This window comes from Salvelinus namaycush, chromosome 34 (assembly GCF_016432855.1).
Source record: "Salvelinus namaycush isolate Seneca chromosome 34, SaNama_1.0, whole genome shotgun sequence".
Taxonomy (NCBI): Eukaryota; Metazoa; Chordata; class Actinopteri; order Salmoniformes; family Salmonidae; genus Salvelinus; species Salvelinus namaycush.
Window position 1 is genome coordinate 30,988,818 of NC_052340.1, and position 16,093 is coordinate 31,004,910.

At 45.7% G+C, this 16,093-nt stretch overlaps 1 protein-coding gene across 1 annotated transcript in view; it reads left to right on the forward strand.

The window, feature by feature from the left end:
- The window catches only part of LOC120028483 (protocadherin Fat 3-like), a 79,902-nt gene that overhangs the window by 55,243 nt on the left and 8,566 nt on the right, over window positions 1–16,093 (forward strand). Inside the window, exons 15-19 of the mRNA XM_038973687.1 lie at window positions 1,650–2,451; window positions 6,101–6,254; window positions 10,967–11,240; window positions 11,629–12,079; window positions 12,659–12,772. Of these exons, the coding sequence (XP_038829615.1) occupies window positions 1,650–2,451; window positions 6,101–6,254; window positions 10,967–11,240; window positions 11,629–12,079; window positions 12,659–12,772 (1,795 nt within the window). The remainder of the gene's footprint in view (window positions 1–1,649; window positions 2,452–6,100; window positions 6,255–10,966; window positions 11,241–11,628; window positions 12,080–12,658; window positions 12,773–16,093) is intronic.

The following is a 16,093-nucleotide window of genomic DNA, read 5'->3' on the forward strand; positions in this document are numbered from 1 at the left end:
TGGGTCAACCCTGTTAGTGTTAGCCACCATTTCTTATAACCAGCTGGTCAACCCTGTTACTGTTAGCACCATGTATTACAACCTGACTGGTCAACCCTGTTACTGTTAGCACCAGGTCTATAACCAGCTGGTCAACCCTGTTACTGTTAGCACCATGTATTACAACCTGCTGGTCAACCCTGTTACTGTTAGCACCAGGTCTTATAACCAGCTGGTCAACCCTGTTACTGTTAGCACCAGGTCTTACAACCTGCTGGTCAACCCTGTTACTGTTAGCACCAGGCCTTATAACCAGCTGGTCAACCCTGTTAGTGTTAGTGGCAGGTCTTATAACCAGCTGGTCAACCCTGTTAGTGTTAGCACCAGGCCTTATAACCAGCTGGTCAACCCTGTTAGTGTTAGCACCATGTCTTACACCTGCTGGTCAACCCTGTTACTGTTAGCACCATGTCTTACAACCTGCTGGTCAACCCTGTTACTGTTAGCACCATGTCTTACAACCTGCTGGTCAACCCTGTTACTGTTAGCACCATGTATTACAACCAGCTGGTCAACCCTGTTACTGTTAGCACCATGTCTTACAACCTGCTGGTCAACCCTGTTACTGTTAGCACCATGTATTACAACCTGCTGGTCAACCCTGTTACTGTTAGCACAGGTCTTATACCAGCTGGTCAACCTGTAGTGTTAGCACCAGGTCTTATAACCAGCTAGTCAACCCTGTTAGTGTTAGCACCAGGTCTTATAACCAGCTGGTCAACCCTGTTAGTGTTAGCACCATTTCTTATAACCAGCTGGTCAACCCTGTTACTGTTAGCACCATGTATTACAACCTGCTGGTCAACCCTGTTACTGTTAGCACCAGGTCTTATAACAGCTGGTCAACCCTGTTACTGTTAGCACCAGGCCTTATAACCAGCTGGTCAACCCTGTTAGTGTTAGTGGCAGGTCTTATAACCAGCTGGTCAACCCTGTTACTGTTAGCACCAGGTCTTATAACCAGCTGGTCAACCCTGTTACTGTTAGCACCAGGTCTTACAACCTGCTGGTCAACCCTGTTACTGTTAGCACCAGGCCTTATAACCAGCTGGTCAACCCTGTTACTGTTAGCACCATGTCTTATAACCTGCTGGTCAACCCTGTTACTGTTAGCACCATGTATTACAACCTGCTGGTCAACCCTGTTACTGTTAGCACCATGTCTTACAACCTGCTGGTCAACCCTGTTACTGTTAGCACCATGTATTACAACCTGCTGGTCAACCCTGTTACTGTTAGCACCAGGCCTTACACCGCTGGTCAACCCTGTTACTGTTAGCACCAGGCCTTATAACCAGCTGGTCAACCCTGTTAGTGTTAGTGGCAGGTCTTATAACCAGCTGGTCAACCCTGTTAGTGTTAGCACCAGGCCTTATAACCAGCTGGTCAACCCTGTTACTGTTAGCACCATGTCTTACAACCTGCTGGTCAACCCTGTTAGTGTTAGCACCAGGTATTATAACCAGCTGGTCAACCCTGTTAGTGTTAGTAGCAGGTCTTACAACCAGCTAGCTTGTGGAAGGTCTGTGCTACTAAATCACACATGGGATTACATTGTGATTGATGTTTTTTGGCTTTGTGTTAACCCTTTGCTTCTCCCCTACCTCCAGGTAAGGGACTCAGGTAAGCCCCGTCTGTCCTCCTCTTCTACCCTGACGGTGCGTGTGATTGAGGAGAGCCTTCACCGGCCCGTAGCGCTACCCCTGGAGGTCCACATCATCACCATGGAGGACGAGTTTCCTGGAGGAGTCATCGGCCAGCTGCACGCCACTGACGCAGACCCCTACGATGTCCTGACCTTCGGCCACGCCCCTCCGTCTCAACGCTCCCTCTTCAAGATCAGTCCGAGAGACGGTAAGATCATAGCCCTGGGCGGCCTGGATGCCGGTCGCTACTCCCTCAACGCCAGCGTGAGTGACGGACGCTTTGCCGTGCCCGTGGCTGTGAGCGTGCACGTGGAGCAGGCATCACCAGAGATGCTGCGCGAGGCGGTGACAGTGCGTTTCGAGAGTGTGCAACCACACGACTTTGTGGCCACACATCTGAAAAACGTGGTGAAAGTTCTGAAGGTTGCCGCGGCGACGCAGAAGCAGGACGCGCTGCACGTGCTCAGTCTGCAGCCCGTGGGCGGGACCAGCCAGCTGGATCTGCTGGTTGCCGTGGAGACGGCTGGGGGAGGTTTCTACAAGGCAGCGTACCTGACTCAGAAGCTGAGCGCCTCCCGGAGGCAGCTGGAGGAAGTGCTGAGGGTGTCGGCCATCTTGGATAAGAACTGTTCTGGGCTTGAGTGTCGTGGGGCCCAATGTGAGCAGAGCATTGTGTTGGACTCTCACGCGCTCATCACCTACAGCACACCCAGGGTTAGCTTTGTGTCGCCACGCTTCCACAGGACCACACGCTGCACCTGCACTGGTGAGGACACGCACACACACACACACACACACACACACACACACACACACACACACACACACACACACACACACACACACACACACAGATATACACTAATGTATCGTATCAATGTATATGCATGATGATGCACTCACATTCTCACACAAAAATATACACACAAACAAAAGTGTCCTTCAGAGAGCTGTACAGTAGACATTGTTGACATCTGCATGATCTGCACTGTAGCAACCGCTCTGTCTGATTGTATAAATACTATAATGATAACAAGTTGATGGTCATAATCCACCAGGGGCATTTTGAGTGTGTATCTGACCCCTGGGATTAGACAGACCCCACAGTAGATTTAATTAGCATGTTGTGGCTAATGTAATTAGCATGTCTCATGGGGACACTTGGCAGAGGATTTGGCAGAGGATTTGTCTGCCTCTACTCTGAATGACCCTAAATGAACTTGTCCTCTCTCGCTCTCTTCATTCAACCTTTCTTGTCTCCCATTCTCTCGTTTCACGCTTCTCGTTTCCTTTCCTCCTTCTATCCATGGTCCTCTTTCTTCTGTTTCACACCCTCTCCTTCTCTTCTCGTTTCCTTTCCTCCTTCTATCCATGGTCCTCTGTCTTCTGTTTCACACCCTCTCTTCTCTTCTCGTTTCCTTTCCTCCTTCTATCCATGGTCCTCTGTCTTCTGTTTCACTCTGTTTCACACCCTCTCCTTCTCTTCTCGTTTCCTTTCCTCCTTCTATCCATGGTCCTCTGTCTTCTGTTTCACACCCTCTCCTTCTCTTCTCGTTTCCTTTCCTCCTTCTATCCATGGTCCTCTGTCTTCTGTTTCACACCCTCTCCTTCTCTTCTCGTTTCCTTTCCTCCTTCTATCCATGGTCCTCTGTCTTCTGTTTCACACCCTCTCCTTCTCTTCTCGTTTCCTTTCCTCCTTCTATCCATGGTCCTCTGTCTTCTGTTTCACTCTGTTTCACACCCTCTCCTTCTCTTCTCGTTTCCTTTCCTCCTTCTATCCATGGTCCTCTGTCTTCTGTTTCACTCTGTTTCACACCCTCTCCTTCTCTTCTCGTTTCCTTTCCTCCTTCTATCCATGGTCCTCTGTCTTCGTTTCACTCTGTTTCACACCTGCCCCATGGCGCTACCTGCAACAGCCTGCCCTCCGGTGGTGAGTCTGGTGAACTGCAAGATGGACATGGATGTGGTCGGGACATTGTAATGGCTGAAATTGAATAAATGGAACAGAGTCAAACATGGTTTCCATATGTTTGTTGTGTTTGATACTGTTCCATTTATTCCAATCCAGCCATTAAAATAAACCCGTCCTCCTATTGGTCATCACACCAGCCTCCTCTGGTGCACGTGTGAAACAAACAGCCTGGGTTGGAACAAAAGCCTGCACCACTCTGTAGCTCTCGAGGACAGAGATTATTGGTGACCTTTAGTGTCCATAATACACATACTGATAGGAAGATTTCCTGATTGATTGTTTGATTGATTAGCGTTTAGCACCAGGGTGATGGATGGTGATCTGTGCCAGCCTGTGCCCCTGAGCCAGCCGGCAGACTATAACCGCTCCAGAAATCTGGATCTCCCCTCAACGTTATTCTATTATTAATCCATAATTAACTCCTAATTAAACTGTCCTTGACCCACTGTTTTTCCCAAAGGTGTGATTGTGAAATAGCCTTCTTGTCAGTTTCTCCCTAGGAGAGGTGAGTGTGGAGTCAGGCGCCGGAGAGAGTGAATTGCAAGAAAGGGCGTTTTATTTAGAAGTCCAAAGAACAGGAACAGGACCATAACAGTAGCCACAAAACAACAGGAACGTAGTCCCGAAAAAAACACCTGTTCAACAGAACAAACCAAAACGCAACCCAAACAAAATGACAGCTACACGAACAATCCCGCACAAACCCAAGAGCGTCGCCCGAACAGGGAGAGGAGCCACCTTCGGTGGAAGTCGTGACACTTCTATACTCCTTCATCTCCCTTTTTATCTGCCTGTATCTGTCTGCCCGTTTCTGTCTACTCCTTTTTGTCTGCCTGATCGTGATCGCCTTCTCTCTCTCCTTATCTTCCTCTCTTTGTGTTGTCATATCTCTTGAGCTGCTCCTAGTTTTTCTGTCTGTTCATATCTCTCCTCTTTTTGTCTGAAGTCAAAAGGCCTACATGAACGAATCGTATCCTTTTAAAATCTAACTACAGTGAGGGCTCAAGACACATCTGTTTTTTTTCATCCTTTGGCATTTTACTGCAGTCAATAGGGAAGCCTGGTTAAATGTCATCTCTATCGAAATTCCCAGCCTGGACTCAGCAGGGTGACCCCTTGACTTAACGTGCTGACTTAACACATCGAGGCCAAGTCTCAACACAGAGAGAGTGACTTAACGCTCCCGTGGGTTGATCTCTCCCGGTCTCCCCGCTCGCATTTCTCATTCACAACGAGAGGCGGAGCGCTCTGAAAAGAGCACGGCATTCTGGGACTTGTCATGTTTGTCCTGGCTTTAATAAGGTTCAGTTAATGGGGATTTTTGTTGTAATTTTTGTGATCAGTTTTTGGCATGCCCGACCTCTTTGTAAAGGTTATCGGTGTATGTGTGTGTGTATGTATTCCGGTATCCCGCTGTGTGTGTGTGTGCGTTTTCCTGAAGGTGTGTGTCTGTGTGATTTCCCAGTTGCGTGAGTGTGTGTGTGTGTGTGTGTGTGTGTGTGTGTGTGTGTGTGTGTGTGTGTGTGTGTGTGTGTGTGTGTGTGTGTGTGTGTGTGTGTGTGTGTGTGTGTGTGATTTCCCAGAGGTGTGTGTGTTTGTGTACCCGTGTGATTTCCCAGAGGTGTGTATGTGTACCCGTGTGATTTCCCAGAGGTGTGTGTGTTTGTGTTTAGGCTGGCAAGCTCTCGTCAACCCGAGGCCAACTATCCCTGGCAGCACCGCCAAAGCTCAAACAATGCACACACTAGTCTCCACGGCACTGAACACATTCCTATGTGTGTGATGCAGCGTGAGTGGGATGGAGCGTGAGTGTGTGTGTGATGGAGTTTGTGTGTGATGGAGTTTGTGTGTGATGGAGTTTGTGTGTGATGGAGTATGAGTGTGATGGAGTATGAGTGTGTGTGTGTGTGATGGAGTATGAGTGTGTGTGTGTGTGTGTGTGTGTGTGTGTGTGTGTGTGTGTGTGTGTGTGTGTGTGTGTGTGTGTGTGTGTGTGTGTGTGTGTGTGATGAAGTATGAGTGTGTATGTGTGATGGAGTGTGTGTGTGTGATGGAGTATGAGTGTGTGTGTGTGATGGAGTATGAGTGTGTGTGTGATGGAGTATGTGTGTGTGATGGAGAATGAGTGTGTGTGTGTTCTGAATCTGCTGTGATGGTCTGAATGCTTTGTTCAATTGTAGCACTACACCTGTATGCAGAATACTTAATTTAACACACACTTGATCCCCTTACTAGCTCTGACTCTGCTGATATCTTCTTTATTGTGGAAAAATGTACTTGCTATGACTGTGATGTGGTTGTCTCACCTAGCTATCATAAGATGACTGTACTAACTGAATGTCTCTCTGGATAAGAGTGTCTGCTGAATGACTCAAATGTAAATGTACTTTTTTTCTCTCCATCTCTTTTCTCTCCCTCTCTCTCCCCCTCTTCTCTCTGTCAGGTTTTTCCTGTAGTTGCGGTCCCCAGTACACTGGGGGGCGCTGTGAAACTGAGATCACGGCGTGCGTTCCCAACCCCTGCCACAACAGCGGTGTGTGCAAAGCCATCGGCAACGCTTTCCTCTGCAGCTGCAGGAGAGGTTTCAAGGGCATCACGTGAGTTACTATCACACTAATGATCACACTGTAAACATACAGTGTACACGCCAACACACTCCTGTCCTGAACATACACCCATGGAGTTGACTGTCTCAGACACACAGAATATAACACCCATTTATCACACACAGAGAGACACATAAACACCCACCTTTTAAATTAGCTGTTTGTTTTAACCAGTTCAGCTTCCTACTGGCCCAAGTAGTGGAAATAATATAATGTATGTCATAAATAACATCACTGTAAATGCAATGCCTCATCATTACCACTGGGTGGCAGTATACACCAGCCATTCTCTACAGTGATAGGCAGATGAGTATAATTTATATTTTTTATTTATCCTTTACAGGCATGTCAGTTAAGAACAAATTCTTATTTACAATGACGGCCTACCCCGGCCAAACCCTAACCCGGACGATACTGGGCCAATTGTGCACCGCCCTATTTGACTCCCAATCACAGTTGGTTGTGATACAGCCTGGAATCGAACCAGGGTCTGTAGTGACACCTCTAGCACTGAGATGCAGTGCCTTAGACCGCTGTGCCACTCGGGAGAGGCATTGCCCCCAAGCTGCCTGCAGCCTGTAAGATTCACTCAAAGAGTTGAAAGATAAAAAAATACGACATTTCATTCTGCTTGTCTCCTTGTCTCCAGGGGTTTAGGGGTGTTCCACTGGGTTACATTAGAATATCTAATGCCTCAGAAATCAAGGCTACAGGCAGTCTTAATGAGGATGAGCTACAGTCACAAGCTCACTAATTAATGCACTTATGCGCTTTTATTACTTGCTGAAACACACACACACACACACGCACACACACACACGCCAGCAGCTTGTTCCATCATCAAAGCCATTTTAATTTCAGATGAGAAAGATCAGGAAAGTCAACTTCAGCGTGTTCGTTATTTGATTGTGAACATATGAGACTAGTGTTGTTTTTCAATATGCATAGTACCGTGCTCCACACCCTCATGCTCCGTGTGCATTCTCTGACCGCGTTCTCTTGACTACAATCCTGTGAGGACGAAAGTGTGGAGAACATATGAAACATTTCATTTGAGAATCACTCGCACTCCCTTCTACTGTATAACTTCACGCTGCATCTCCCCCTACTGTATTACCTCACACTGCATCTCCCCCTACTGTATTACCTCACGCTGCATCTCCCCCTACTGTATAACTTCACGCTGCATCTCCCCCTACTGTATAACTTCACGCTGCATCTCCCCCTACTGTATTACCTCACACTGCATCTCCCCCTACTGTATTACCTCACGCTGCATCTCCCCCTACTGTATAACTTCACGCTGCATCTCCCCCTACTGTATTACCTCACGCTGCATCTCCCCCTACTGTATTACCTCATGCTGCATCTCCCCCTACTGTATTACCTCACGCTGCATCTCCCCCTACTGTATTACCTCATGCTGCATCTCCCCCTACTGTATTACCTCACGCTGCATCTCCCCCTACTGTATAACTTCACGCTGCATCTCCCCCTACTGTATTACCTCACACTGCATCTCCCCCTACTGTATTACCTCATGCTGCATCTCCCCCTACTGTATTACCTCATGCTGCATCTCCCCCTACTGTATAACTTCACGCTGCATCTCCCCCTACTGTATTACCTCACGCTGCATCTCCCCCTACTGTATTACCTCATGCTGCATCTCCCCCTACTGTATTACCTCACGCTGCATCTCCCCCTACTGTATTACCTCATGCTGCATCTCCCCCTACTGTATTACCTCATGCTGCATCTCCCCCTACTGTATTACCTCATGCTGCATCTCCCCCTACTGTATAACTTCACGCTGCATCTCCCCCTACTGTATTACCTCACGCTGCATCTCCCCCTACTGTATTACCTCATGCTGCATCTCCCCCTACTGTATTACCTCACGCTGCATCTCCCCCTACTGTATTACCTCACGCTGCATCTCCCCCTATTGTATTACCTCACGCTGCATCTCCCCCTACTGTATTACCTCACGCTGCATCTCCCCCTACTGTATTACCTCACGCTGCATCTCCCCCTACTGTATTACCTCACTGTATCTCCCCCTATTGTATAACTTCACGCTGCATCTCCCCATACTGTATTACCTCACTCTGCATCTCCCCCTACTGTATTACCTCACGCGGCATCTCCCCCTACTGTATTACCTCATGCTGCATCTCCCCCTACTGTATTACCTCACTCTGCATCTCCCCCTACTGTATTACCTCACGCGGCATCTCCCCCTACTATATTACCTCATGCTGCATCTCCCCCTACTGTATTACCTCACGCTGCATCTCCCCCTACTGTATTACCTCACACTGCATCTCCCCCTATTGTATTACCTCACGCTGCATCTCCCCCTACTGTATTACCTCACTCTGCATCTCCCCCTATTGTATTACCTCACGCTGCATCTCCCCCTATTGTATTACCTCACACTGCATCTCCCCCTACTGTATTACCTCACGCTGCATCTCCCCCTACTGTATTACCTCATGCTGCATCTCCCCCTACTGTATTACCTCACGCTGCATCTCCCCCTACTGTATTACCTCATGCTGCATCTCCCCCTACTGTATTACCTCACTCTGCAATCTCCCCCTACTGTATTACCTCACGCTGCATCTCCCCCTACTGTATTACCTCACGCTGCATCTCCCCCTACTGAATTACCTCATGCTGCATCTCCCCCTACTGTATTACCTCACGCTGCATCTCCCCCTACTGTATTACCTCACTGTATCTCCCCCTATTGTATAACTTCACGCTGCATCTCCCCATACTGTATTACCTCACTCTGCATCTCCCCCTACTGTATTACCTCACGCGGCATCTCCCCCTACTGTATTACCTCATGCTGCATCTCCCCCTACTGTATTACCTCACTCTGCATCTCCCCCTACTGTATTACCTCACGCGGCATCTCCCCCTACTATATTACCTCATGCTGCATCTCCCCCTACTGTATTACCTCACGCTGCATCTCCCCCTACTGTATTACCTCACACTGCATCTCCCCCTATTGTATTACCTCACGCTGCATCTCCCCCTACTGTATTACCTCACTCTGCATCTCCCCCTATTGTATTACCTCACGCTGCATCTCCCCCTACTGTATTACCTCACACTGCATCTCCCCATACTGTATTACCTCACGCTGCATCTCCCCATACTGTATTACCTCACGCTGCATCTCCCCCTACTTTATTACCTCACGCTGCATCTCCCCCTACTGTATTACCTCATGCTGCATCTCCCCCTACTGTATTACCTCACTCTGCAATCTCCCCCTACTGTATTACCTCACGCTGCATCTCCCCCTACTGTATTACCTCACGCTGCATCTCCCCCTACTGAATTACCTCATGCTGCATCTCCCCCTACTGAATTACCTCACGCTGCATCTCCCCATACTGTATTACCTCACGCTGCATCTCCCCCTACTGAATTACCTCATGCTGCATCTCCCCCTACTGAATTACCTCATGCTGCATCTCCCCCTACTGAATTACTTCACGCTGCATCTCCCCCTACTGTATTACCTCATGCTGCATCTCCCCCTACTGAATTACCTCACGCTGCATCTCCCCATACTGTATTACCTCACGCTGCATCTCCCCATACTGTATTACCTCACGCTGCATCTCCCCCTACTTTATTACCTCACGCTGCATCTCCCCCTACTGTTTTACCTCACGCTGCATCTCCCCCTGCTGTATTACCTCACTCTGCATCTCCCCCTATTGTATTACCTCACGCTGTATCTCCCTTTCACTGAACCTTCTTCCAGCCAAGACAATGACGACAACAATAGACGAAACAAGATATACACAAAGCAAATGTTTTACTTCATAATTATCAGCTTGATGTGCAAATCGTAATAATCTAGCTAGCAAGCTAGTTAAAAAAGCTAAAATTACCTAAAACGATTTTTATGCAAGATAGCTGTCCATTCTTCGTGTGTAGCTAGCTAACAATTCTTTGTGGCTATCTGGCTAGCTAACAGTACTAGTAGCTAGTCAGTTAGCCCTGTTTACTTATTATGGGCTTGCTATATAGGGTACGTAGGCAGGTAAACATGCAAAAATTAACACAGCCTGTATTTATTAACGTATCAAGATAAAAATAGTGTAGTCAGGCAACATATGAGATGTGAATAGGCAACATTTCATTCCTAAGTCAGAGTGTATTTTCTCTCGCTTCAGCCAATGCTTAATTTTTTACGTGGTTGCGTCATATTTCTTTTCATACTTTCCGTTAAAGCTTAAAATATATACAAACGGAGTATGCATTCAAGAAGTGCCCTCCATGCTCCCTTTCGCATACTTTGATTTGGACTCATACTCCGACCCTCCTGTGCTCCAATTTGCATGCTCGGAGCACGGTAGTATGCATTTTGAGAAACACCCTAGGAGTCCCTGAGCTGTCCTCTATCACCCTCTCTACATGTCTCTCCTCCCACCTCCAAATGAAAGGAGAGTCTTAATCAGTTTTAGTCAGGCAATTATTAAATGTCCCACAAACTATCTGTGACAATTTGTTTTAGTGCCAACTGAAGTGACAGAGGTTTAGATATATTGATACCTTCCTCAAGTTTTTGGAGTGTATAGACTATCCAAACTAATTACCAAGCAAAGTTCTCCCCTCATCCCTCTCTCGTCTTCCTTCTCTCCCTTCCTTCCTCCATTCACCCTCTCCAGGTGCGAGGAAGACGTAAACGAGTGTGAGCGGGGCGGAGCCACGGGCGGCGAAGCAGAATGTGAGAACGGCGGTGTGTGTGTCAACACGCACGGCTCGTTCTACTGCAACTGCACGGCGGGCTTCGTGGGCCAGCTCTGCGGCCTGCGGCCCGTGGTGGTACCAGACATGCAGGCTGGACACGCCATGGTGGGGAAAGAAGAACTGATCGGCATTGCTGTTGTCCTCTTCGTCATCGTCACCCTCATCATCCTCTTCATCGCCTTCCGTAAGAAGGTATTTGTATTGTGTTGTTTAATTATTATTGCGTGTTTTTATTTTTACGATGAAATGTGTAAGTTGTATCAAATAATTCAGCCTTCGTCGGTTTTACAGATGTAGGATCTTAAGTTGATCACACTGTCCTGCGATGTAGTACATTTAAAGCTTGTATTGTATTTAAGGTTTGAAAAGGCTTCTGAAGTTTCTAATTTCCAAAGAAATGTCAGACTTGATTTTCCCGAATGAAAAATGTATCAACCCCTACAAAAATGTCCATTAATTCATATTTCCTGTTGCTGCAGGATTATTTTCCTGCCTCAGAAACTGGCTCAAATTAAGATCCTACATCTTTAATCCTATATATTGTTTTACAAGAAATAGCAAAAATATATTTTGTCTCCAGGTGTTCCAGAAGAACTACTCCCGTAACAACTTGACGCTGGTCCAAGATCCAGCAACAGCAGCTCTCTTAAACAAGGCCAACGGGGTTCAGTTCAAGACCCTGCGCTGCACGCCGGGAGACCCCTTGAACCTGTACGCCGAAGCGGGGCTGTGCGCCACGGTGATAGGTGGCGGAGCTGGGATGCTCGGCCCGCCCCAGGTGCCTGTGAGGCCCATGGCATACACACCCTGTTTCCAAGGTGATCCGCGGTCCACGCTGGAGAAGATTGCAGATGGGAGAGGCGTGGAACACACTGAGATGAGCACCTTCCACCCAGAGTCACCCAGGATTCTGGGAGGCACAGTGCGGAGGGGGGTGGTGGTGTGTAGCGTTGCGCCCAACCTGCCACCTGTCTCGCCCTGTCGTTCTGACTGTGACTCCATCCACAAGAGCCCCTGGGACAGCGACGAGGGTCAGTGTGTGTGGGTGGGGGGACATAGTTATGCATTAGTGTGATGTGTTTGAACCTGTTTGTGTGTGGTACAGTCTTTGTTCATACGTGTTTGTGGTGTCTTGTGTGTGTGTATTCATGCATACTATATATTCAAATGTCCGTTTGTGTGATTGAGTATCCCTCCAAGTGATTCTCTTTTCAAAGAACCCTTGAGGGGGAGTGCATTGTTGTTCCATTTCCATATTCATTCATATTCATATTACACAGAACTACACTCAGAGATCATCACGTTCAGTTTATCAAGACCATCCTAATTATGAGCTGGCTTTGATTCCCAAATCAAAAGTGTGTGTGTGTGTGTGTCTGTGTGTGTGTGTGTGTGTGTCTGTGTGTGTGTGGGGTACATCTAGCTCTCGATGCCAGCATTGTTGTCGATGGAGCCAAAGTGTGTGTGTGTGATTTGTGCCACAACAAAGACAGCCCTGGTACTAACGAGCCTGTTCTTCAGTGACTAACCACGCTGAGGGCCAACTCTCCCTGGCCTGCTCCCACCGCCCTCAGACGCCCTGACCTTTAACCTCTGACCTCTCCCTGCAGGTAAAATGGTAGATATGGGCGAAGAGATGACCTGTTTCTCAGGGAGCAACAAGGGCAGCAACTCTGAGGTCCAATCACTGAGCTCCTTCCACTCCGACTCCTGCGACGACAACGGTAAGCCATGCCCCTCCTTTCTCGTGCCTCTTTCTGGCCACACCCATAGCGACAGTGAGCTAGTCTGCCATCCGGTCCGATAGCAACACTTAACTTAGTCTTTCTTGTCTTCCCCTAACCCCCTATCATTACCCCTAGGTGTTTGCAGATTCAGAAGTACCAGATACTGTATTTAAAAGCAATATGGCTGAAGCTCCCTAAAGCACATTGGATGAGGTCGCGCCATCGCCATATTGCGTCAATAACAGTTCATTTAGATCTGCTAACACCTAAGAGACAGGAGACTAGGGGAGGAGTCGGGGGGGTGTAATGTTAGGTCATTAAAAGAGAGATGTTGTGATTAACAAAAAACTATGGGAACCCCGTAATTTATAGAGTGTTTGTTGTTTCCTAACACCCTCTCTCCAACAGATGCATTTACTCCTGCTGTGTTATAAAAGTGTTTCAGGAAAACAATTTGATATCCAGTGTGTTAGTTTATTTGTCCTCAATGGTATTGTTTGATTTATGTGTTTCATATAATCTGTTCATGTTTTTTCTCGTTTTTTAATCCAGTTATTTTAATAAAGTGAATTGTTTTATTTCCATACCTGTCAGATTGTTGTTTTCATTTGGAAGTGACAGTGTGTTAGTTTATTTCCATACCTGTCAGATTGTTGTTTTCATTTAGAAGTGACAGTGTGACAGTGTGTTAGTTGATTTCCATACCTGTCAGATTGTTGTTTTCATTTAGAAGTGTCAGTGTGACAGTGTGTTAGTTGATTTCCATACCTGTCAGATTGTTGTTTTCATTTAGAAGTGACAGTGTGACAGTGTGTTAGTTGATTTCCATACCTGTCAGATTGTTGTTTTCATTTAGAAGTGACAGTGTGACAGTGTGTTAGTTGATTTCCATACCTGTCAGATTGTTGTTTTCATTTAGAAGTGACAGTGTGACAGTGTGTTAGTTGATTTCCATACCTGTCAGATTGTTGTTTTCATTTAGAAGTGACAGTGTGACAGTGTGTTAGTTGATTTCCATACCTGTCAGATTGTTGTTTTCATTTAGAAGTGTCAGTGTGACAGTGTGTTAGTTGATTTCCATACCTGTCAGATTGTTGTTTTCATTTAGAAGTGACAGTGTGACAGTGTGTTAGTTGATTTCCATACCTGTCAGATTGTTGTTTTCATTTAGAAGTGTCAGTGTGACAGTGTGTTAGTTGATTTCCATACCTGTCAGATTGTTGTTTTCATTTAGAAGTGACAGTGTGACAGTGTGTTAGTTGATTTCCATACCTGTCAGATTGTTGTTTTCATTTAGAAGTGACAGTGTGACAGTGTGTTAGTTGATTTCCATACCTGTCAGATTGTTGTTTTCATTTAGAAGTGACAGTGTGACAGTGTGTTAGTTGATTTCCATACCTGTCAGATTGTTGTTTTCATTTAGAAGTGACAGTGTGACAGTGTGTTAGTTGATTTCCATAACTGTCAGATTGTTGTTTTCATTTAGAAGTGACAGTGTGACAGTGTGTTAGTTGATTTCCATACCTGTCAGATTGTTGTTTTCATTTAGAAGTGACAGTGTGACAGTGTGTTAGTTGATTTCCATACCTGTCAGATTGTTGTTTTCATTTAGAAGTGTCAGTGTGACAGTGTGTTAGTTGATTTCCATACCTGTCAGATTGTTGTTTTCATTTAGAAGTGACAGTGTGACAGTGTGTTAGTTGATTTCCATACCTGTCAGATTGTTGTTTTCATTTAGAAGTGTCAGTGTGACAGTGTGTTAGTTGATTTCCATACCTGTCAGATTGTTGTTTTCATTTAGAAGTGACAGTGTGACAGTGTGTTAGTTGATTTCCATACCTGTCAGATTGTTGTTTTCATTTAGAAGTGACAGTGTGAAAGTGTGTTAGTTGATTTCCATACCTGTCAGATTGTTGTTTTCATTTAGAAGTGAAAGTGTGTTAGTTTATTTCCATACCTGTCAGATTGTTGTTTTCATTTAGAAGTGACAGTGTGACAGTGTGTTAGTTGATTTCCATACCTGTCAGATTGTTGTTTTCATTTAGAAGTGACAGTGTGACAGTGTGTTAGTTGATTTCCATACCTGTCAGATTGTTGTTTTCATTTAGAAGTGACAGTGTGACAGTGTGTTAGTTGATTTCCATACCTGTCAGATTGTTGTTTTCATTTAGAAGTGTCAGTGTGACAGTGTGTTAGTTGATTTCCATACCTGTCAGATTGTTGTTTTCATTTAGAAGTGACAGTGTGACAGTGTGTTAGTTGATTTCCATACCTGTCAGATTGTTGTTTTCATTTAGAAGTGTCAGTGTGACAGTGTGTTAGTTGATTTCCATACCTGTCAGATTGTTGTTTTCATTTAGAAGTGACAGTGTGACAGTGTGTTAGTTGATTTCCATACCTGTCAGATTGTTGTTTTCATTTAGAAGTGACAGTGTGAAAGTGTGTTAGTTGATTTCCATACCTGTCAGATTGTTGTTTTCATTTAGAAGTGAAAGTGTGTTAGTTGATTTCCATACCTGTCAGATTGTTGTTTTCATTTAGAAGTGACAGTGTGACAGTGTGTTAGTTGATTTCCATACCTGTCAGATTGTTGTTTTCATTTAGAAGTGTCAGTGTGACAGTGTGTTAGTTGATTTCCATACCTGTCAGATTGTTGTTTTCATTTAGAAGTGACAGTGTGACAGTGTGTTAGTTGATTTCCATACCTGTCAGATTGTTGTTTTCATTTAGAAGTGTCAGTGTGACAGTGTGTTAGTTGATTTCCATACCTGTCAGATTGTTGTTTTCATTTAGAAGTGACAGTGTGACAGTGTGTTAGTTGATTTCCATACCTGTCAGATTGTTGTTTTCATTTAGAAGTGACAGTGTGACAGTGTGTTAGTTGATTTCCATACCTGTCAGATTGTTGTTTTCATTTAGAAGTGACAGTGTGACAGTGTGTTAGTTGATTTCCATACCTGTCAGATTGTTGTTTTCATTTAGAAGTGACAGTGTGACAGTGTGACAGTGTGCACACAGACAGACATCTGACATAAGAGGAATAATACTGTGCTTCCATCCACACAGCTCTGTTGTGTTTGTTAACTTGTCATTCTAGCACATTCTTTCCCATGTCTTTCCATGGTTGTAGTCGTTGATATTGCAGTTCCAATTGTTGGCAGAAGCCAGTTCAGGTTTTAGGTGGTTGTTTATGTGTTGTGTTATATTGTGCTGTGTTGTTTTTGTTATTGTTATGGAACTTGTGCTTTGTTTTTGTGGCGTTTTGGTATTGGGAAAAAGTCAGTAGTAGTTATTTTTACTTAGAGAGTTATAAAGGGT